At 44.3% G+C, this 24,540-nt stretch overlaps 1 protein-coding gene across 5 annotated transcripts in view; it reads left to right on the forward strand.

The window, feature by feature from the left end:
- The first annotated feature begins 347 nt into the window (after positions 1-347).
- ema (C-type lectin domain containing ema) overlaps positions 348-24,540 on the forward strand; it is a 93,054-nt gene continuing 68,861 nt past the window's right edge. For all 5 annotated transcript variants that reach the window (XM_089588397.1, XM_089588399.1, XM_089588398.1 and 2 more), the window contains exons 1-5: positions 348-605; positions 9,287-9,415; positions 17,942-18,075; positions 22,073-22,140; positions 22,570-22,650. In XM_089588397.1, the coding sequence (XP_089444523.1) occupies positions 532-605; positions 9,287-9,415; positions 17,942-18,075; positions 22,073-22,140; positions 22,570-22,650 (486 nt within the window). In that variant the 5' untranslated portion in view covers positions 348-531. The remainder of the gene's footprint in view (positions 606-9,286; positions 9,416-17,941; positions 18,076-22,072; positions 22,141-22,569; positions 22,651-24,540) is intronic.

The following is a 24,540-nucleotide window of genomic DNA, read 5'->3' on the forward strand; positions in this document are numbered from 1 at the left end:
AGATTATCCGAATTCACCTTACCAGCTGGTCTCCTTCCTACTGCAGCCACGGCAGCGGTAAGGTAGAGTACAGCATGGAGTACAGCCTGATACAGCGTCCGTGACAACCACCTAGCAACCATATTGATATTTTTTTGTAGCAGTTCTTTTTACTCTCTGAACTAAATAGCAACAACAAAAAAAATATTCAAAAGCTATTATATACAACATGCATGTTTTGTCGTTTATTGGCTTCGACCGCCGTTAGAATGATAAATTTACGCAAAATGTAGCGCCCTCTTCACACACAAGCCATTCGAAGTAGTTTGTCTTATTGTGTTTTTGAATGGCCAATCACAGCCGTTCCTTTAATCTGACATGGCCGCCGTGCCTTTTTCCCAGCTGTATCTAACATGAAATGGCTACCTTTCGGACACCGTTTGTTCGCTAACTGCACGTCTTTCCGACTCCGCGACGTCGTCATCTACACGACGAGACCTTCATCTGTTATGGTGAACCATCGGTGAAGGAAGGAAAACTCGAGCGACGACCATGTTTCGCAACAAAGGCTGGTTCTCCGGCGGCCTGTGGAAACCGAAAAACCCGCACTCGCTGGAGCACCTCAAGTGAGTTTCGCCTCGCGCGGTGCTGCAGAAAAAAGAACGGAATATTTGTTTTTAAGGCTGTACTCGACAGCGCATACGCTGGTCGAGCATGAACATTGCTCGACTCCTTCGATAAGAAGCTGTCACGGTGTTTCTAGAGCGCCGCAAATGCAGGAAACTCGGGGCGAAAAAACAGGTGTGTCAGTCGGGAGCGCAGTGTCTTCCACGTTTCTGGCTGGCGCTATTTCATTTATGCTCGCGCATATTAATGTTACTTCGTTTTCGGTTACTCCATGGCCTGTTTCATGAAGTTCGCAAGTGCTAATACGTTGGAACCTCGCTGTTTTTGGCGAGCTGTTCGCGTCACGACCTACGCGACGGTTGATCTTCCGAGGCCGACCGCGTAGCGAAGTGGGTGTTGCCTGCCACAGTTGCTGCTTACACGTAAACAGTCTGATTTTTACAAGCCTTCGTCTCTCAAGCCTGCGCGCTTACCGCTACCTGGCCGCAATCTCTGAACGAGGGATGCGCAACGGAGCATACACGTACGCCGCAGCGAACGTAATTAGCGTATGTTGCAACGCATTTTGTGCGGGAAAGTGGGCTGCAAGGTAGTTTCACCTTCCGCGCTGGCAGGCCGCCGGGGCTTTGCCCCCGCGCCACAATGTTTCTGTTTTGATGTAGTTTCGCTGTTCTCGTTTGAATCGCGTGCTCCGTGGCAAAACTGACCTTTGACATGCGCATCTGCGGGCGGCAAAGCGCGGACCTTTGTATGACATGGTCGTGCTTATCTGCATTCCCGTTCTGATGGCGATTAGCGTGCACAGAGCGAGGGAGAGAGCCCCCGATTATCGTTTCTGACGGGAAGCGGAATTCCTGTGCGATCTGCACTGCGCAGTCTATCCGTGTTGCTAGTGACGGATCTCTTGTGTGGAGCCATGGATGTGTTGCTGGGTTATCTCCGAGTGGCGCGTTTACCGGTCCCTTTTGACAACAGTGAAAACGAAGTGCTTTTTCAGAGTGGCCTTACACTAACCACTAACCCGTGACTGATCATTAAACTTGGTGCCCGTGACGTTGAGCTCATAATTAGTTTTTTAAGTCATTTCTCGTTTTATCCAGCTGATTGGTTTTAATTCATTTGATGCTGTGTTAACGTATATGGGTCTGGTCTCACACTGCAGAATGAGTCTTCTCAGTGAGGTGGCATCAGTAGCGTTGTTCTAGCTGTGAATGGTACAGCCTTCGTACAGGCATTAAATTACCAACCTGTGCAGTGCTGGCTCTGAATGTACCTGTGGTATTGTCTGAAAGGTTAGCTTTGCATTGTGTCCATACAACATGAGGAATAGTGTAGCCACTGTAGTTGTTTATTTGATAACCTTCTGTTAGTGTGCAGTCATGCATGTCCCATTGTGAGTCGAGGTTGCTTGCAAAACGTTGTCTCGTACCTGACACTATAAGAGTATTGATCCTTGTTAGGTGTGCTATAATTTTCGTGGTGTGTGTTTTACTCGTGCAGCCATAGTGTTGCACGAGTAATGTTTCAGCACCAAAATATAGCAATATTGATTGTTACTCTGATCATTTGCAAAAACTGTAGCGGACACTTAAGCTCCACGTGGGGATCAAATCGCAAAAATCTCAAACGAAATTGAATTTCAGAAAACGTCAGATTTGGAATCTATAATCTCTTTTTAATGACATCTCAGAAAATCTCCTCTAAAAACAGCCCCGAACTGGCTTTTAAAAATGTCTTGTGATCATAGGTATCAAAAAAGCGACTGATTATGAAACTTCAGTGTGAGTAGAGAGGAAAGTTAGTCAAAAAATAAGTATGTGGCAGTAAGTAAAAAGAGCGGTCTAGAACTATACAGATATGGGGTCACTGTCATACTCCTTAAAAGACCCTGGCATACTATAAAATATAAATACTTTAACAGCTTTCGTTGAAATTTGCTTTACGCATTGGTAAACCATCCTGTTATTTTTTGAATTACTTTTTTTACTTTGCAACTACATTGACGTGATGATAATGAGTGCATTATGCAAGCATGACTTACTGTTCTGTGAAGAAAAACGTTAAGCTGATAAAAGTATTTTGATGTCACTGCATCGACCATTCGTTTGGCTAGATTAAGACTGACTGCAAGCTCCTAGCATGTCTTGTCGTCATGTCATGCTTTCTGGAAGTTCGGTATAGCGATGGAGTACCTCAAAATTTATAATGTCAAAAGTACTGAAGGTATGTCAATGAAATTTTGTATTTAAGCATTAAGTGGGTTTTTCAAAACAACTGCGAAATTTCATCACTATGCTTGTGGGTTTCTAAGTGGACACAGGCCACCACCCACCGCGGGTTCGAGCTTCGCGCGAGCCAAGGGCCCCGATCAGCCGTCACCACACACACCCTGGGACACCGACGCGGTGCACTCAACCTCCGCTGGGAGGAGAGCGATTCGCCGCAAAGAAATAGGCCTCCAAGTTCACCAAGGAGACGTTTATTCACGTCGTCCTTCAGCAGTACACACACACTCAATCGTCACCCCGTCCCGGGGGCGCGCGAGGAGCAAGGCTCCGCTGCGCGCACGAAGCGACTCGAGCAATGCGCGCCGCTAGCACGCCGCTGCAGGAGAATGTCCCCGCGGCAGTGCTGTGATCTCTCTCTCGTGTCGACCGTTGGGCCGGTTGCGAGAGAGAGTGGGCAGTCAACGCAAGGTACGCCTGTCGGAGGTCGCTGGACCCCGCTGGACAGGCTCGAGCCGCTGCAGGTCAGAGGACACGTGCGGGCGAGCTCGAGTATGCACTGGTCCGAACGGCAAAGGCCGGCTCGGACAAACAGTAGCGTACGCACCTTACGATGTCTCGGAGGGATCCCTCTCTGGGCCCCGCTCGGACGGTCGCGCGGTGCGCGGCCGCCCAAAGCGGGTCCCGAATTCCCGCCAAAAGGCACCAATGGCAAAGGCCGTTGGGGAGCCGGGGCGGAGCTGTGGCCAAATGACAGTGATTAGTCACCTAGCCGCCTCTCCACCGCCTGAGGCGGGAGCAAGGGAAAGAGGAGAAACAACGCGGGAAGCTGGCACAGCCGCGCAGAGGCAACGGTGGAAAGCCAGGATTCCCACATGCTAAACAATAAAAAAGTTGCTGCTGCGAAACGCTATGTTCCCCTATAAGACGCAATAGCAATAAGGGATTAATGCCCATATATATGGAATTTGTCATTCTCTACTTTACATTCGTAGATCCCTGGCAGTCATCATACCACTCCAGGTGTAGGGGCTACTGCCCTGCGATGGCAGGTGCTGCCATCGGTGGGGCTTGTGAGAACTAGGTTGCTCTTCCCGAGCAACTAGGTTGCTCTTCCCGAGCAACTAGTAATTAATTGGCTACCACTTGCCGTGGTAGGCAGTTAGCTCACAATTCAGTGGGTAGGTTCTGATGACATCACAAAGTCATGTGACCTAGTTGGCCCCCTTGCTCTTTAGGTTGCTCCTCTGGGGATATTTCGCGGGTCTTTCGCTCATGGCCAACGACACTGACCACGGTGTAAGAAATATTTCAGGTGATACAGCTCACCGCGCCGTCCACACGGCGGCCGGAGAGGAAATTCAGTACCCATTTCCCTCCCACGCCACTAGATGGCGTTAGGGCCGAGGGGGCTTGGCGCCTTACGCTGTGTTCGTAGCGTGCTGCTTTAGCGCTTGCTTTTCACGTTTGTGTCTTGCTTTGTTCGTGATCATTTCACTTGTGTGGTGGTGTTTGGTTGCCAAGGATTATCTCCTTCATGCGTGTAGTCAAGTCGTCTCTTTGAAGGCAAGAGAAATGGGAAAAAAGTGCTTTGTGTTAACCCGTGTTTTCTGGTCACACTATGACACGCCATTCATTGCAGACACTAAGCATGAAGGGAAATTGAGGGCTTGTCCTAAACTCTCATACTCACATCTAAACCCAACAAATACTGAAAAGATGCGGGTGAAACTAGCAACACTGCTGTTCAGCCTCAGCGTTGCCAATGGGCTAGAGTTCTATTCCAAAAGAGGTACGCCATGTCTAGATAATGTCAAGGGCACTGTTGATTTTACTGTGAAAATGAGCAATTTATTCGATGCATTGAATCGGAAACATCAAAAGGAAGGGTTAAAACTGCACAGTCAAGATTTTGTTGTTCAGGATTCTTTTCTGAATTGGCTCAATGAATGGGAAAAAAACGTGAAGGCAGAAATGTTCTGTCAGATTCAACTGCCGAGGGCTTAAGAGTGACTATTCTCTCAAGCCATGCAACTTTCCAAGTACCTGTTGGAGAAATGCAATATCAAGTATGTTTTAACTGCGAAGTTTAACCAAGATGTGCTCGAAAAATTATTCGGTATTATCCGCCAAGCAGGTGGGCAAAATGAGCACCCGTGTCTACCAACTTTCTTGCAGCTGTACAGCATGCTTTCTGTGTACAGCTTGTTGAAACCTCCAAAATATGGTAACTGCCAGGTACCGTCTTTGTCAAAATTAACCAGGCTGCATGGTTTGCTTCTAGCTCATACAGTGGAACCCTTACAGCTTCCCTGGAGCTCAAATGGCAGTTAAAGAGAAGGACGGGGGGTCTTCTTACCTTCCAACAACTTTTGGTCTTTAGGGAAGCCACAAGGGCTCAACTATACAAGCTAGAAGCAAGCCATGCAGCCTGGTTACTTTTGACAAAGACGGTACATGACAATGAAGACTCGCGTCTGATAAACACTGTCCGACATGATTCTAGCCTTCAAAGAACCTTACGAGGCCAAACTTGATGGTCTTGTAGAGAGAGAATGAATGTGAGGACTTTATTCACAACGAACCCGACTCAGGTAGTGTAACCGATTGTATAATTTATTATGTGACCGGGTTTCTATGCAGGAAACTGCTGAAATGCACCGATTGCTCAGCGTGCAAAACTGAGCTAACGGCTTCTGCAAACGTGACCAGTCCTGAAGCAGCCTTAGTTTTGCAGAAAACACGAGGCAGGCTGCTACATGCAAATGTTGCCTTATTTTCTCTCTTAAACGAAATAGAAAAACAGTTTCAGGATCATGCTTCTGATAAGAATGTCTACGACATAACTGTTGACTACATTCTAGACAATGATAAGATGTCATTTCAATGCGGTGAGCATAAAGTCGACATAATGGCACAAGTCGTGCACCATTACGTAGCACTACGCATGCGTCAGTATTGCAAGCAGCTGAAATAGAATGCTCAAAACAAAACACAAAAGCTGCGCAAGCTATCGAAGCTAGTTTAAAACTGTTTTATCCTCGTTGAAATTTTGAAGTAATCTCTTTTCGTTGCATTGTCACAGAGTAAAGTATCGCCCATGGGGCCTGTTTGTTGTCATAACTGCGTAATGAATTGGTGCATTTCATGGCTTGTGTTTTCAGAGAATAAATTGAGGTGCGTTCTATATGCCTTTTGAATTCTTGCAGCTACTTCCCTCTTTTTAACCCCAGCTCTACAAACACCTACCTGTAGTGAAAAGCCGTTTGTGTGGCACGAGAAAAAAATATACACACATACTACTTGTCAGTACATTTGTGGGCGTCAGTATTGCATCCAATACCACTGGTTCTAAATTCCGTACGAATGATGACCTGTTACCGAGCTATGTACACCAGTGTCTAGCTGTTCTACACACACATGGAAAGCAAAAGTGGCGATCGAAATAGCGGACGTTAGTAGACATGGCTAGCTGTGATATAATTGTTGCAGCTCGATTGTGCTTTTTTATCTACACAATAACAGGCCACGTTAGGCGTTCGTTGCCTGAGGAAAAGCGGACCACATGCCAAAAATTATCGCGGTTTCAGATTCCATCGCATCTTTAAAGTAACATCACGTCATAACCTGGAAATCTAGCTGACCAGTTTCGCTGAAAAGTACTAGTAAAATCAAGTAAGTTCATTTCGCACAGGTGACGCATCACCGACAACGCTAGAATTGCTGATAGCATGCGTCAATATTTCTTGCACCGTGGCACGCGTCACGGCGCACATTTGAAAGCCTCCTGTACAGTAGCGCCATCTCACGGTGAAGCGTCGAAGTTGGTACGAGATTTCCGCGGCCGCGAAGGCGCTGTTACTACACCTGAAATATTTCTTACACCGTGACACTGACACTGGCTTTTCTGCGACTCGGGGTCCTTAACACTGTCACGTTAGTAACTGCCTACAACTTAGCACAGCTTTTACCATCAGTCGTAGAAGCTTCATGCTTCATGTCCGTGGACTTGCAACTTTTTTTGGTGCTTGCCTAACACTGACAAACGCAGCACTGATGCAAAAATTTTGATATTTAACATGGCTGTCGTGCATCATTAGTTTATGAAAAATTTTTTTGTGTGCAGATGTTCTTTTAGTGGCAGGACCTAGGTGTTTGATTGCAGGATTTGCTGACAAAATTGCAAGTGCTTGACACCTTTACATGTGACAGCAGGTTCGCTGCGTTGTATGTCACCAGATAGATCAGGTCATTTATTCATGCTGTGCTGCCACGACTTCTGCGTCACACAATGATGCAGTGAGACAGAGTTTACTGTTGAGATCCTCCTTGTTACACTTCACAATAAAATCTGACCAGTGGCTTCATCATAATGTGACCCAGTATTCACGGCCACACAGCATAAATAAATGACATGACCCATCTGGTTACTCGCGACGCAGTGAACGTGCTAATTGCTAGGAACCTTGGAGAATATGTATAGCAGATTGTAGCACACAAAAACAGGTTTGAAGTGCAAGCCGAGTGAAAGGGGCCATACAGTGCGAGAGTCGTGGAGTGTAAGTTGAGACAGGTGAATGAGTGGGGCTATCTTTGTCAGCGTACCTGTTTTTGTCTGCGGCTTGACTGAGATAGGTCTGCCGCTTACTTTCGCCTTTGAGGCACTCCTCTTACTCGGGTCAAGCATTGTAAAAAAAAAAAAAAGATCTAAGACTTGCACACTGCTAGGAAAAACGGGCAAGTGATCAGTTTAGAATAAAAAAAAAAATCAGAGCAAAATTTTGAGCTTTGAGGTACTTGAAAACATTTTGCAGTGATTGCCGAAGGGAGCCGGTTGGTTAGCTTGCGTAATGAAGCATTGTACACGCATTGTCTGTGGTCTTGGTCTGCCTACTGGTACTGCTTCCAATAATAATAATAATAATAATAATAATAATAATAATAATAATAATAATACTTAACTGTTGAATGTGCTTTTCTTCTGATACATTCGCTGTCCACAAACACAAACTGCTTTTTGACAGAAAGGCAGGTCAGTGAAGTGGTACACAGAAAATAATTTAAAAGTCATTACAATTGCTGCATTAAAAATAAAAGAAACTCTACATAACAAGTTGACAAAATATGTTGCAAGATCACAATTAAATGAGTGCAAGTTGTCAGCAAATATATTTGCCACATGAACTGTGCATTGCTTGTCTTAATCAAGCCACTGCTGGCAAGGACCAGGAATTTAATAATTACGAATCCCGGGTTAGTTGTTAGCTCGTGGCTTATGCCACGCTTGTGGGTTCAAGTTAGAAATGCTTGGTCAAGGGCAGACGGCGTTAGCAAAAGACTGAAATAAGAGACTGAAACTGCCAGTTAAAGGTTGGTCATGAGAAGTTGCCCGGGAAGAGCGATCTGGATCGCACAATCCCCCACCGGTGACAGCACCTGCCATCGCAGGGCAGTGGCGCATCGCTTGACCGCTGTACCACTACGGTATTAGTGGTATTTGGACTCTCCATTATCTTTGAATTTAAAGTAGAGAATGACCAATTCTGCACTAACCCATTAACACTGTTATGTCATATGGTTAAGGCAGAGCTTAACTTCAATTCAGTCTTTTTCTGAAGCCGTCTTGGCCTTGGAAACCAAGCCTTAAAGGGGCCCAGAAACACAACCTCAGTTGACTGTTTTGCCTGTTGACCACATACAGTGAGTAACAATGGTGCTATTAGCGTCGGTAATATCGCGTATATTCCGTTTTTTAATATTTTAATGTCCTCCCAAAAACAGATTCATGGCTCTGATGGTGTCCCCACACAGTGGCGGGTTTTAGCAGCGGATATGACATCACCTGGCGCGAGCTTGATGATTGGACAAACAGTAAATATACTGCAAATTGTGTGAATAAATAGAGACACATTTTGTAACCTGTCTGCGTTTTATATTAGATCAACAAAAACAACTTGTTTGTCTTAGATAAAAGCCCTGCAAAGCAAGTAAATAAAAATACACCACCAGGGGCGCTCTGGCATGGAAACGACGCTGCCGGTCTCAGCAAGAACAAGCTACGGAGAGCAGGCCACCATGGAGTGCAAACTTCCGCGACGTGCTCTGGCTGGCTGTTTTGATTGGTTGCGCCAGGTGCCGTCATTGGGAGAGTGAAATAGGAGTGGGAAGCCCCGCCAAAATCGAGTTGAGGGCAGCGTTTTGTTTGCTTGTATTTTGAAATTTCTCCACTGAATAACTCCCGTTCCTGTGCATTGATTCCTGTAATTCTTTTTAAGTCAGCATCTGTGTGACATAAAGAATCCACCTGAAGTATAGCCGGTATCCCCCCAAGCAGTGTTTCGCAGCCCCGTTAAACTGAGACCGAAATCCTAGTGAAAAGCAAAATGGTAGCACACCTATAAGTTGCATTTCGCATAACCGTGCTAAATCGTTCGTCACTTTTTTTCTTTCCTCAGGTACTTGTACCACCTGCTGTCCAAGAACCAGACTGTCACCGAGCAAAACAAGGGCATTCTGGTGGAGACGCTCCGCTCCATCGCTGAGATTCTCATCTGGGGAGACCAAAATGACAGCACCGTGTTCGAGTGAGTGTGGAACTGGGTGCTTGTAGGCTTGCACCTGGCCGGTTTGGAGAGTTGCTGTTGTGGTTCTTCATCTACAGCGCCACACCTTTGCCACCGAAGCTTTAACATCTCAGTGTACACCATTGTGTTGTCCTGCACATATCGTGCACAGCTACTGGAGGCATAAAAGGAAACGTCTGATTAGCATGCAAGCTGCAGTTACTTTCTGAGCAAATCGGGGAAGCAGGAATTATTTTTATGTGAAGCATACTACTTTAGCTACCACTTCAGCCCTTCACCGTGGTTGTGCGCCTCCAAATCACGTGATGCATGACGTCACACCACGTGACACGATGACGTCACGACAGTGGAGAAACGGGGGCCCACCTCGCGCCGTCGCTGTGGTTGTGCGCCTCCAAATTACGCGACACGATGATGCTTCGCATTCTGCAGGCTTAACCAAGTTAAGCCTCAGCCATTTTTCTCTGTGTAGTGTTTCTTGGTACGATTGAACCCCACAATCTCCTCCTTGTTCAGCGTGTAAGTAAAAAAAAGAAGGCAACATAGTCCTTGAAGCTTTCTTTTTTATGGGTTTGCTGTGCGCACTCTTTTAAGGGTCATTTGGGCTTCGTTGAGTTGTTTGAGTGCGGTTAACCTATGAGAAGATCTGGTAAATAAAATTTGATTTCGGTTGTTTTGTGTCCAGTTATCCGGTTTATATAGCCGGTACCTGTTCATAGATGTTAAAAAGTAGTTTCACTGTTGGCTGTCACAGTTGGCCCATTGTAAATAGAAAAATAAGTGTTGTCGGGGAGCTGGACCGTGCAAAAACAAGCCCAGCCAGTCCACTGGACCATCGCTGCCCTCTGCTGGAAATGGATGGAACAAGTACTGTGTAGAGCAGCTGCAGCAGGGGGAGGTCTTTCGTGTTACCTATTTCGCGCTGGTGCCGAAACTAGCCTAGCTACATAGATTGTCTTTTGCTAACATGACTATATTTTCAGATTATGGCTGTCTGTTGTAATATTAAATGTAACACTGTCCTTAATATGTAGTTATAGTACTAATAACACTGTAACAGTAATATCAATTTTGTACTTCATTTTGGATGAAGAAGGCAAGTATTGATGGAGAATTTGTTTTCAAGCAAAACACAGTGAAAAACTTAACACCCATTCCAAGCTAGGGAGAAAATAAGCTAGAGTCTTACACTAGGGAATTTATGAGAGAAACTGGAAGAAAGGTATAAGGGCCATATGAAATGAATGAGCAGCATTTTATTGCAGCTTATAGGGGGCTGGTACTCTTCCTGACCTGCGGATGATTACTGCTGTTGGATGTGATATGCATTGGTACTAGGCCATAAGGTGCTTTTGCATGAAGAGCATGTCATTAAACTTTGATGCTTGCTTTAGTCTCTGGTTTGATAGGAAACATGAAATACGCTCAAGACATGAGGTGGAAAATGTGACGAAAGATTGGTAGAGAATGCAGTGCTAGTTTGCTCTTTGTCGATGCGCGTATTCTTCGGCGCGTTGTTGCCGAACTGTTCAGGGAACTTTTTTTGCCCGTCAACAATCTTTTACAACAACAAGATAACCATCCTGTGTCCTTTGGGGTTATTGGGGCCTGTTATGGGTTACCAACTGGCCTTCTTTACTCAAGTTTCTTTTCTGTGCTTGTCTTAGTTCCAGAGGTCACTTGTAATGGTATGAGTGGTAGCATGCATGGAGTTGGCCAAACAGCCATATTTTTTTTTTGAGATGTCATTTCATGAAAGAAAAAGGGTGCTGAAATATGCTGCGTGTCAATCGTACTTCATTTCTTTTATCCGCCTTCATATTTTCTGTCTCATAGCAGTCCACCCAGGGGCGGCGTTGAAGGGTCACTCGTCATTCATTTGAGCCAAGGTTATCTTTGTGTCTAAGATATCATTTGGCACGAAATGGATGGGGACTCACGATAAAATTTTCGTGATAATTGTTCTCCTTTGTGTAGTAAGTACAAGGGCAAGGCTACCCATTGTCTTTCAGAGTGCTAGTCGATTGGTTTGCATTGCGGCTCTTGAGTGAAGTCTGTTGTGTTCCCAAAGAACACGGTAATAAATCCTGTACAGTTTACGCTTGCTGCATCATAACCTGTGTGCAACTATGGCTTAAAGGTGCACTGAAGAGGAATCTGAACTCGTCTTTTTGCCGCGGGAACTCCTCAATCTGCACGTTCCTAGCATTCTTAGAAACTGGGACTTATTGCCCTGTGTGGCCGATTTCCCAAATTAAATCGAATTAATGCCCGGCTCCCGCCTTTTTTTTTTTTTTAATTCTGCCTCGTACGGTGGGCGGAGTCGACCAACGCGAGGAGTGCCTTTCAGCTAGCTCCGTGGAGGCTTTGCTTTGGCTTCATTTTGTTTTTTAGGTTTCCGCGAATAAATAGTTTCATTTGCAGTTAATATTACCCCAAAATAAGCCCGCAGAGATAAAAATACGCGCGGACTATTTGCTTCTACGGACTACTACGTATTACTCCGCCGATGGCAGAGCGCCACAGGACTGGGTGAAAGGCACTCCCCGCGTTGGTCGACTCCGTCCACCGTACGAGGCAGAATTAAAAAAAAAAAGGCGGGAGCTGGGCGTTAATTCGATTTAATTAGGGAAATCGGCCACACAGGGCAATAAATCGAAGTTTCTAAGAATGCTCGGAACGTGTAGATTGAGTTCCCGTGGCAAAAAGACGAGTTCAGATTCCTCTTCAGTGCACCTTTAACTTGTCTCACCTGTTATCTTATCATTAGCAGGATTTCCTGAAATGCTTTTGCAGTAGATCATAGCTGTAATAGGCTGCTTTGTAGTAGTTATCATGTGAGTGTAACTGTCCCTCAGTGTAGTATGTCTAAGGTCTTTAAAGGGACACTGAGGAGAGCTCTATTAATATTTTTTTTATAGCAAAATCCGATAGTTCGGCATTTCATGGTTTTGTTGCCACTTGGCCGGCAGCGAAAGATGCATTTATTTCAAAGAAATTTGGATTCGAAGTTCAAATAGTTTTTCCCGCCGCTCTGATTCAAACTTGGGATTCTGCTATGACGACACAGAACTAAGTGACGTGAAGCATGACATTCACATGACGTAACGCAGACTCCGTGATTTCTGGTGGCCAGCAGTGCGGCCCAGCAGCAGCCGAAAAGAAAGCTACCGCCGGCCGCACGTTGAAGGCATTTGTGGCCGTCGCTTCGTTTACATTTGCACCGGCGTTTTGCCAGCGTTACAATGGTTCCCGTTCTCGAAGTCGTCAACGAAGTTCTCGCAAATAGACGCCTTTAGCATACCGTGTACCTTGTTACCGTTAGCGGAATACCGGGAGCCCCCATACCGCTGAGAGCAAGCGCTGATTGGTCCCGGCGCTGCAAAAGCGCGCGTAGCTATCGGGTACGTGGCGCCATCTGGCGACGTCAAGGAGATTTGCGCATGCATTTGCTGCGCCTCAGTGATTCGAAGCTTCTCGTGTCCTAGTGTTGCTAGAACTATTGGTTCTAGCAACACTGTTTGTCCTATGACGCCATGAAGCTTGTACTTGCGAGTTTGGCCTGTGGCGGCGATACCTGTATTTTGGTTCTTGCTCTTTTCTATGTTACAGGCGTTTTGTTGTCAGTATGAATGGCGTTTTTGTAATCAGGAGCTGGTATTCTGTCGATGCAAGCCAACTTTAATTTCTCCTCAGTGTCCCTTTAAGGAGGGCATACAAGGTGCAACATTTGCTTAAGTCATTTTTTGTTCTTTTTGTGGGTTCTGTAACTAACCCCCTTAGTTCCACATATTCTGATGTGACTGCCTCAAGAGTGAATGTATTTTTTCACTCATCGTCTGAGGCACATACCGCTTGTATTTTGCAAAAATTTTTTGTAATAAATTTATAATTCTGCATGGATTTACTGTCAGAGTAAAAAGAAACGCTAATAAAACAGTTGCAGTGGGAATGTTACTTATTCACTCAAAAAATTCTTAGTTTTGTGATCCTGTGTGAGCCATATTTAATGTGACCCGGTGCAATACTATATTTACGATTTCTATTTGTTTGGAGGTGCTCTTGTCGAATGCTCTTCTAAGACGTTCCTTTACCTGTATGCTAAATGTCACCCGATGCAAAAGCCTTTATCAGGCATGATAGCCTTTTGCAGCAGCTTTCTGTAATGGACAGGTGCAAATAAAGACAAAGAAGACATCAGTTGAGGTAGAATTAATGCTGGCACGTTTGATTTTCACTTCTTAGTGGAAGCAGGATGTGTCTTCTTTGTAGGAGTTATCGTTTTTGTATTCGTATTTTCAAGTTGCGGTTATCCTGTTCGTGTTTTTGAAAACTCATGGATGACAGTACACAAGTACAGTGATAGTAACTACAAGTGGCATAAAATTTATTCTGCATAAAACATTTGAATAACTTTCACCCCAAAATATGAGTTCAGTTCACCATGAGTGTCCTGCAGTAGGTGCACTCAGACACAATGGTAGTTCAGTTCCAGAGAGGTGTAATTCAGTCTTTTTGCAAGAGGTGAGCTTTGTGTATATCCAGCTAGGGAAATACAGCGGTGCGCTTTTTGAGCCTTTGAAACCCATGGGGTTGGCAGTCTCCGTGCAGCTGTGAGCTTTCTTTTTTTTTATATTTCTATTGCGACCATGCACTTGTTTAGTCATGCATCTATGCCCCTTCTGCCACCTGGTTGTAATGGCAGCGTGCAGCTGAAGTTGACACAAGTACAAAAATCTAGCATCAACAGTGCTGTTTTTTTGCTAATAAGAACGGGGGGATGATTTGAGCTAATAGAGTATGAAAGGACTCGCTGCGTTTTTTTTTCTTTTTTTTTCCCTCCATGGCCATGTTGTCAGGAAGCTTTGTGATGTTCATTTGTTTATGCTTGAAGCTGCTGGCACGTGGCTTTATCACTTTGTTTGTGACGCAAAATGCAGCCAGATTTATATGGAATTGTTGCAGCCGTGGCAACTGTTTCTGCGTTATTTGAGATTGTGGTTGGTAGTTTCAGTCTTATCTCGAGAGTTCTTTGTCAGCTTTAAATTGAGCATGGCTGAGAGTGGCGGTGATTTCGTCATGCACACATTGCTATCGCCGCTGCCGAGTTGTTCAGTTATTTGTGGGCGAAAGTCATCCCATTCAGAGTTTGTTTCAGTGCCATGCTGGTCTGATCGTCAGTTGTCCATGGCATTGTCGCCGCCTTATGACCATATAAACCTTTTTGTTATTTCAGGAGCTTAAACTTTTTTGTTATTTCAGGAGCTGCCTTTTGTTTTAGTATCTGGGGTACGGAGGTCAGGTTGATCTTGTTATTTGTTGTCCTTAAAGGTGCACTGAAGAGGATTCTGAACTTGTCTTTTTGCCGCGGGAACTCAATCCACACGTTCCTAGCATTCTTAGAAACTGCGACTTATTGCCCTGTGTGGCCAATTTCCCTTATTAAATTGAATTAACGTCCGGCTCCTGCCTTTATTTTTTTAATTCTCCCCGTACGGTGGGCGGAGTCGATCAATGCGTGGAGTGTCTTTCACCCAGTCCCGTGGCGGCTTGCCGCTCTGCCATTGGCGGAGTAATACTTAGTAATCCGTAGAAGCAAATAGTCCGTGCGTATTTTTATTTCTGCGGGCTTATTTTGCGGCTATATTATCTGCAAATGAAACTATTTATTCACGGAAACCTAAAAAGCAAAATAAAGCGAAAGCAAAGCCTCCACGGAGCTGGCTGAAAGGCACTCCACGCGTTGGTCGACTCCGCCCATCGTATAGGGGAGAATAAAAAAAAAAGGCGGGAGCCGGACGTTAATTCGATTTAATTAGGGAAATCGGCCACACAGGGCAATAAATTGAGGTTTCTAAGAAGGCTTGGAACGTGTAGATTGAGTTCCCGTGGCAAAAAGACAAGTTCAGATCCCTCTTCAGTGCACCAAGTTTTGTTTCCTGGCATAGGGGTGCTAGGAAATAAGCAGCAACAGACAGGCTTGACTTATTTGTTTTTTTTTCTCATGAAGCTTGCTGTTCAGTAAGGTTTGTGGAGGCATGAGCTTTGTCAGTACAAATACATTGAGAGAATGGGATTTTTTAATCTTTCTCTTGTACCCGAATACAGAAGCACACTAGTTTCAAGATCACTTTCTTTGTGTAGTACTCATGCTGTTTTAAAACTTTCGCATGACCCTGAAAGAGAGCAGACGACATCATCACAGCTGCCAGATGCCTTTTGTACATTGATTAATCTGCTTGTTCATTTAATCGCGCATGTAAGAATTCCCTGTTGAAATTTCAGAAGGGTGGAATACGAAGATTTAAACAATGTACATTTGCAAGGACTGTATTTACAATGCATATCTATCAAGTAGAAGTAGTGGATGTGTTGCTAAAAGCCATTTTCCACACTTCACAATGTCTTCTGCTGTTTGCTGTATGACATCATGTTCATGTACCATTTTTTTCCTTTTCTACGCGATCATCTGTATTGCAAATATTTAGTTCTACCTCAGTTCTACTGCGCAGCTTTTATCTCACGCAAACTATTGTAACTACCCTACTAAGATTTCCTAGCAAGACTACTATATCTACGAGTGAATCAATTAATGAACAAATTAATTACCGTATTTTCTAATGTACAAGACGCGACTTTTTTTTTTTCAAAAATCTTGCTGGTGCATACTATACAAGGGTGCGTTTTATATGTGAATTTTTTGTTTTTGCGAGTGCAGAAATTGTCAGGTTCATGCTCAAGCTTTTTTCGCCAAAAAAAGTATCACTACCAATAATGCGGTTGTAACACGGTTAATACTTCAATACGGGGACCGCCGTGCGCAACTTTTTTAGGTGAACTTTATCATGAAACGGCGGAAAGACGACTTCCGGGATAACAAACGCACGGCCGTTTCGGAGGCCCCAAGCAAAAGTTATGTGAAATGCCAAAAGATGGTGACAATCGCTCTTTTCACCATTGTCAAGACAAGCCGAGACAAGCCAGCGTTCATTTTTAGTCACTCTTTGCAACTTTGTTTGCTCTGTGTACGTAGTGTGTGTTTTAGCCGTATTGCCTCCAGAAATAGGCGAACTTTTTGATAGTGCATCTGAAGATAAAGACTTCGAAGGTTTTAAGTAGAAGTAAAATGTTGTTATGGACATATGGGAGAGCTCTGTCGTGTTTTCCTTCTTTTTTTTGCTAAAACGTGGGCGGGTATGCGGGTATGGCGTGAGTGTTGCCTTTTTCGATCACTTAGCGTTGCTTAAGAATTTCTCATAGGTATGGTGCATTTTTTTTGCGATGGTCGCGCAAACGTATTTAATTAAGTCTCATTAGCCTAACTTGGTTAACTTGGGTGCGTCTTTTACACGGGTGCGTCTTATATACCAACTTTTTCAATGACAGCCTGCATATATGGCGGGTGCGTCTTATACAGGGGTGCATCTTATACACTGGAAAATACGATCATTCATTCATTCATTCATTCATTCATTCATTCATTCATCGATTCACTCATAGATGTAGTAGTCTTGCTAGAAGAGTGAATCAATGAATAATTAATTAATCACTCAAGTAATTAGAGAGAGGGCCAGTGAGTGAGGGAGCGATTAAGGGGGGACACTAGTCTCTGAGACCAAAAAATGACCAAAAAATCTATTTTCAAACAATGACATTTATGGAATCTACAGCTAGTATTTTCTAACTGCTCCAATTTTTTCCTTCTAGAAATTAGCATTTTGACCACGATATTAAATTCAGATCATCGTGTGGGCAGAATGTATGCAGGAGCAGACAATTTAATGGCATGGAAAATTTTGGACATCAGGCTGTCTTATTATGTCGATATCTCAACATCTAGGACAGATGGAGACGTCATATTGCTTGCTAAGGGAAGCTGACAGTACAGTGTGTGCAATAATCAAAGCAGATTTGTTCACTTGCACTTCAAAAATTTATAATTCCGCACAGTTTATAATTCCGCACAGTTAAGGTCTGATGCATTACATTCAGACCTTGTATATTAATATTCCAAGTGCTGTGAAATTGCTAATGAAGGTAAAAATGGAAAAGTGGCTTTGATTATTGCACTCGTTACTCACCATACTATGTAGCCATGGATTAAAAATGATGTTTTATTGAGCAGTTTTTTTTGCACTGAGGTACTAATAAATGACTCATTAAAGTTATCTTGGCAACCGACTTATTTATGAGAAAGGTAATTTCATTGCTGAAATCAGTATAAAAAACTGAGCAAGGTGGTGCAGCTTCATTAGGATTGGACTAAAAATAAGGAAAATAGGCCTAAGACCAGTGTCCCCCCTTAAGCGGTGGTCTTGTCGCTTGGAGGCGGTCGTGAACAGTAATTAACAATTAATTAGTGATTTGCCGTCACTTAGTAATTAGTACTCAATTATATGTGACGCCACCAGTGCCACAGAAGCAGTCAAAGTGGTGAAATTTTATAAGCTGCAGTAAGGGGTAATACAGATGACATCATGACATTCTTGCTCCTTGTTCGTGACTGGCGTGCCTTTGTACCTGCAGCTTCTTCCTGGAGAAGAACATGCTGTCCTTCTTCCTCAAGATCATGAAGCAGAAGTGTGGCCGCTACGTGTGCGTCCAGCTTCTGCAGACGCTGAACATCCTCTTTGAGAACATCCGCAACGAGACGTCCCTGTGTGAGCATCCCGCATCCTGCCCCTCCCTCACCGTGCATTCAACACAGATCAGTGAAGACGAGAAGAGAGAAACGTGGCACCACAAGCGTTCAAAACATAGTGACTGGCTAGTTGGTTCTGCATACTGGAAAATTGCAGCGCAGCAGTAACAAGGACGAACGGTTATTCTTCGCAAGTGTCGGGACACCACCACGAGTGTAAGGGATTGGTAGTGTATGCGGGGTCATCGGAACGCGGCTGGGGGCGCTCAAAGCGAAGCGTCTCCTTTCTTGGAACGCGGCCGCTCGCGAACACGCCGGCAAGTACGGGTGTACCCCCCCACCCCGCGGAACCGATTTGCGCACGTGCTGGCACGAATGTGTATTTGTGTTTGTTTTTATGTTTATTTAGTGGTGGAGAGGGTGGTTTTACCAATTGTTGAAGCCGGAGGGCTGGCCATGCCCTTGAAGAACCAATCATGTTGAGAGCACAACATGATTGGAAGCTACGAAATGTGGGCCGGGCCTTTAGGGCTTTAAAACCAGGCCCCACAGCTGGAAGCAAGGTTCTGCGCTAAGGTGAGATGCTATGCATCTTCGGCTATGCCGAGTAGGGGCCTCCCCTAGTGTTAGCCAGTTCCACCCTTTTTGTTGTATTGTATCGTTTTGCCGTCTAATTTGTCTCTAGTGCCTGAACTTGTATCTATTGTAAATTTCTGTTTATAAAACTTCAAGTATTCGCCTTACCCCTGCGTCTCCACTCCTCACAAGACCGTCTCTGACGGAGCACCCCTGGTGCAGAGATCATAGCTTCAGTCTTCAAGTTGAACAAACCGTCTCTGGCGGGGCACCACTGGTGCGAGAAAGAAGAACCTGAAATTTACTACGAGGTTGATAGTAGAAGCTCTGGCGATATCAAAATGCGCACATTAATGTGTATCAGCAACCCCTCTGTGCGCCTTAGTGAAAAAGAAATGCCATTTCTGAACGCCAATGTTAGGACGAAAGATTGGAGGAACGGGAGACAATTCCGATAATCGTGCCACGAACGCGTGAGGTGATGTGTTGGTTTCTGTTTTGTTGTTTTGTGCCTAGTTCTTATATAGGCTGGCTCAGAGCAATAAAACACAGTTGTTAGTCAGCGCTTGTGTTTGCATCCTTCTCGTCTCGTCCTTGTTACTGCTGCGCTGCAATTTTCCACAAGCGTTCAGTTTGAACAAGTTAGTGCAAGTCGAACATGGAGAATAAGTTGGGGCATACATGAGAAAGATGGAAGTTAAAACACTGTCGTCAGGCGGGAGTCGTCAACTCTTGGAGCCTGCACAAAGTTATTGAAGGGTGCCTTTCTTGGTGCTGTGATTCTATACTGCGCTTCTTGTTGATTTTTTCTGTTTCTGTACCAAGAACTACCAGTAAGCCTGTGCTTTCGTTTTAACTGAGTAAATTAAATCGATGTTCCCTTCATATGTTGTGTTATTTTACATTGAATGTTGCATATTTCTCTTGAATTATTTTTTTTTACTAATTTGGCAAAGAACGTGTTGCGTGGCTGACCTAGCTTACCCTAACAAGGGAAGAAGCCAACAGCCACAGAAACCAAGGGGCACAGGGGATTTTGTTAATTAATTAATTTATTTTGTGGTGTTGATCAATTTAGAATATTACTGAATATGTTATCACTTAAAGCTAATTGATTAGAAAAGCAGAAGAAAAAACAACCACTTGCCGCCGGTGGGATCCGAACCCACGACCTCCGAATTACGCGTCCGGTGCTCTACCTCTGAGCTATGGCGACGGCTGTCAAATCTTCTGTTTTCGGGGGTATTCATGTTTACAAGTAACCTAACCTTGAGAATGTTCATCAGCGCCACCCACGTTCATAAGCGGCGGACGTAGAACGTCCTGAGTTACCGCAGGTGTGACGTAGAACGTCATCGAACGGAGAGGGTGGAAGCTGCGTGAGAACCCTCTTATGCTTCCTATGGCGTCAAGGCTGCCAGAACCGAGGCCCTCGCTAAGCAATTAAGCAAACAAGGGAAGGGGAATGAGGGGCTCGTTATAAATATGACAGAAGCCAACAGCCACAGAAACCAAGGGGCACAGGGGATTTTGTTAATTTATTTATTTTGTGGTGTTGATCAATTTAGAATTTGGTAAGAGAATTATTAGAGTTATTTGGTAAGAGAAAGCGACTTCCTGGTAATTCCTCATTTTGACAACTGCACTAAAAGCGTGGTGGAAAAATTTTTGTTCACTGAGGCTAGTGCTTTAACAAAGTAATCGCCGCTGGTTTCAATGAATCCTGTTGCATTGCAGGCTTTTTTCTTCACAAGTTTGAGGCTTCAAGTTACGGTGGACGTATAGAAATGCGGTTGTGTTGTTGGTGTGCCAGTTTTGTAGAGTGACTTTATTCGTGACCTGTAGCCATCGCTTCCATAGCGGTGGCCTAGTTGTTTGAGTGCCCGTCTCGTATCGGGTAGGCGCGGGGTTCGATCCCCAGTGCCACCGGGTACCCACCGGTGATACAGTGGGTATAAGCTTTACCCTGGCCGGGTGCTCGGTTGCTCTGGGGTGAAATGCTTGGAGAATGGATCTGAATGCAGCTACCTTACATAGACGAAAGTACCTTGTGTTATGTTTAGGGCCCGGAAATTTAGGCATTCGCCTAAACATGCCTATAAATGCCTAAACGGGGGACTTTTTGCACTTGCCTGCCTTTTTGCCATTTTTTAGTAAATACTACCTACTTAACCGCATTTTTTGCCTATAAATGCCTAAATCCGACACTTTGGTCCTCGGCGCACGCACAAAAGGCGCAGGTCTCGCCGAACGTTTTTACCGAATTGTAACTTGAACGCAGCGTATACCGAAGTGTTCATCTCGGAGTGTAGCAAGAGGCGGGTTTGGAAAGAGACCTGACATACATTAGTGCAAACTTCTCAACACTGACGGAAAGGATGACAAAGTTGGAAAAGGCTGGACTCTCAATAGATGAATCGTTGAAGGTAGTGGCAGAAGTAGCACATCGGGGACTGGAAGGAAAGGGATCTACTGCTTCTACGAAGATGCAACAATTGGTAGAAAAAAACAGATGCCTAGAAACAATTTCCCAAATCAGAGACTTTCTACGCGGAGACGATACGGCCACATCACCTGAAGGCCTAAGCCTTTATCAACTCTCATGTTTTAGGTTCGCGCCACTAACGTGACTTCAAAAGAAGCCTTTTGAAGTACAAAGCTATGCTTAGCGAAAACCGAAGGAGCTTCAAGTTCGAAAACCTGATAATGCGCTTTATTGCTTCATTGCTTCAGTATAGGACTGCGTACGCTCCGTGCTTGACTTACAAATCTTGAACATATGAATAAAGAGTATTATTCAAAGCGCCTATTTTTGCTTTATAGCGCCTATTTCAATATTTTTTAGAGCCTAGATGCCTACCTATTTCGAGGTTCTTTAGTGCCTAAATTTCCGGGCCCTAGTTATGGTGCTCTTTAGACTGAGCTGCTCTTGGGCCATAAAGACTAGTCATCGTCATGTAGCCATTGCTCAAAGATTAATGATTGCTTGTTTCTTAAAAACTGCAGTTAGGAGGCTTCTTTGTGAGAACAGAGAAAACTAGAGAACAGCAGGATGACGCATATTCAGTGATTAGTTGTAAATGTTATCATCTATATGTCTCTTTCAATTTGTGCTCTTTTGCCACATAGTGCAGGCCACTGAACCATTGTCATTAGTTTAGTTAGCATGGACTTGTTCAGAATTTGCGGCTTTTGGATCATGACCTAAGTTATGTATCTGTTCTGTAACCATACTTGAAAGAGTATTAAAATGTATTAAAATGTGGGGTGTATGGTGCACTTTAAGCTGTTACCCATTCTTCTTAGAAGTTTGCAACTGGCAGGTTGACTTCTATTTTCAACTTTACACACTGCTGTGGGGTCGGCTGTGCTGAGTCATGTTGAAGGAAAAAACAACAAATATTTTGTACGAAGAGCTTTGTACTTTTTGCTCACTTCAGATTATCTTCTGTCCAACAACCATGTCAACTCCATCATTGTACACAAGTTTGACTTCTCGGACGAGGAGGTAAGTGCACGGAGTTTGGAAAACAGGCGCTTTTGTGTTGTTTTTTCTCCTCAAGTTTTGTTGGGTTACTGCCTTTATGTGCTTTGTGGTGAAGAAAATTAATTAAAATTAAAATTAAAACCCTGTTGCACGCACTACCAAGGATTAAAGCTGTAAGGACGTGCACGTTGTAACTGAAGCCGATGCCCCTGCCTCACTGTCCAGCGACTTGAGACTCCACTTGTTAAAGTGAAGGTTGACTCGCATGCTTGTATGTCTGGTAGTCAGATGAGGTGATCATTTTCTTATGGGGTATCTGTGCGCCTAGGTGTGATTTTCACACATTCTGGAAGTTTTTGTTCCCGGTACTACAAAAAACAAAAAAAGTCATACTACTATGTGCAGACATCTGTGGACAGGTTTTTTTTTTTTTTGTCGAACTCATTGCAGGTGATGGCGTACTACATATCCTTCCTGAAGACCCTCTCCCTCAAGCTCAACAATCACACCATTCACTTTTTCTACAACGAGGTGAGGAAGAAGTGTCTCTTGTTTGGTTGCACGTGCAATGAGTGTATCCAACTTGTGCGATCTCAGTGCACGTTAGAGAACCCCAGGTGGTCGAAATTTCCGGAGCCCTCCACTACGGCGTCTCTCATAGCCTTAGTCACTTTGGGACGCTAAACCTCCATAAACCATAAATCAAACCTTGGCTGCGTCATTTGAGGTGCAGTCCTCCATTCGAGATTTGAGGCAACACTGTCATCCGTTCGCATTTCCTTATTAATTGCCTTGTCACATTGCAACTGGTACAAGTCACGTTAGGTGTACCAACTTTCTAATGGGTTGAGTTCCCAGATAGCAGGGGAATGCCAGCACCACAAAGCCATGGCCTAAGCTGATCTTCAACATCCTCTAAGAGCATGAATGTACCTTGTGAGCTGCGTTATTAGCAGGCGCCGCTGAGGGATTGTGTTTGCAGATGTGGTAGCACGAACCCACATTGAATAGTGTATTTTGTATTGTGGCAGTGTATAGTGTACTTAAAGGGCAACTGCAGCACTTTTTTGAGAATTTTGTGATATTCAAGGATTCAAATCTATGTAGACTCTAGGTAAAGCCAAGTGCTTTTTCACTAGCATTTAAAATAGTGATGTAGTCGACGATTGAAATGTGCGCTTCTCCTCAATGCACTGGAGGAGTGCAGGAAAACTCAGCGTGACGTCACGGAAGGTATGATTTCAAATTACCGCTGTCGTCAGCCACACCCTACCCTGACGCGTTAGACGCTGCCAAACAACTCTCGGCAGGGTTTGCCTTCAGTGGCGTTGGTTTTTTTTCCTTCAAAGCAGGCGTTTGTGCGTTGGAAATGTACAGATACCTTCGATGGCGTCATCATGCACCCCCCACTTAGCGTTGTGCGCTGCGGAGAAGCTTGAAGGGCGTCCGGATTTTAATCGGCGATTACTTCACTATTTCAAGTGCGAGCCCAAAAAGACTTCGCATGCTTTACCTGCAAGTTTCACATATTCGACCCTCTTAAACTCGTTGATTTCTAAAACCTATGCAGTTTCCCTTTAAGTGCACTACAAAAAAAAAATGCAAGTGCTACATTAATGTCTGCGAACAAAACAAAACATTCATACACACACGCAAACACAAAAAAACAAAAAGAAGGAACTTTGTAAATTCCACACTTCACGTGATTTCAGCTTTGTGTGGTTAGAAATTTAGAACCTGAGAAAAGCAATTCTACAAGATTTGACTTCTTTCTTGGCGAAGTACGAAAGAAGCGCAAAAGCTGGTAATGAAATATCAGGTGGTCACTGAAACAAACATCTGTAAAGCCGTTGAGCAATTGCACCCACTCCACTTATAACCCTTCTTAACGGAGTAATTTTTTTTTTTTTTAATGGCACCAAAATGGTCACTTAGTACCCGTGCTACCCTCTGTTGGCAAACCAAAAAATGCTTTGGAGTATCCATACTTACCTTAAGCAGGACGCAAAATTTCAGAAAACATATGACATGCTGGACTTGTCATGAGCCAGAAATGACAGTCTGGTAATGACGAGCCTCGCTCGCCAAGTCCACAAGGGGTTTAAAGGCACATGTAATGCAAGTTAATTGTGCTTGAATTTGAATGTCAAATGTAATGAGCCATCATTCCTTACCTAATTCATTTCGTGAATTGTGTTAGCTAGAACGTAGCTGACATTTAACCTTTTTTTTTGTGTGGTACAGGGTCCGTCAAAAGTTCCAAGGCCACAGGGTTTGCTTTTGAGCAGCATATTTGGGCTGTTGAGATACCCTCGAAGCTCAAAATATCTGTAGAGAATAGAAGAAGGATCGTTCTACCATCTGAGAACCTCGATAGCTCTATCGGAATCTTAAGTGCCAGGATATACCGATTAAAAGCGG

This window comes from Amblyomma mixtum, chromosome 4, assembly GCF_055824585.1.
Source record: "Amblyomma mixtum isolate Tamu chromosome 4, ASM5582458v1, whole genome shotgun sequence".
NCBI lineage: Eukaryota > Metazoa > Arthropoda > Arachnida > Ixodida > Ixodidae > Amblyomma > Amblyomma mixtum.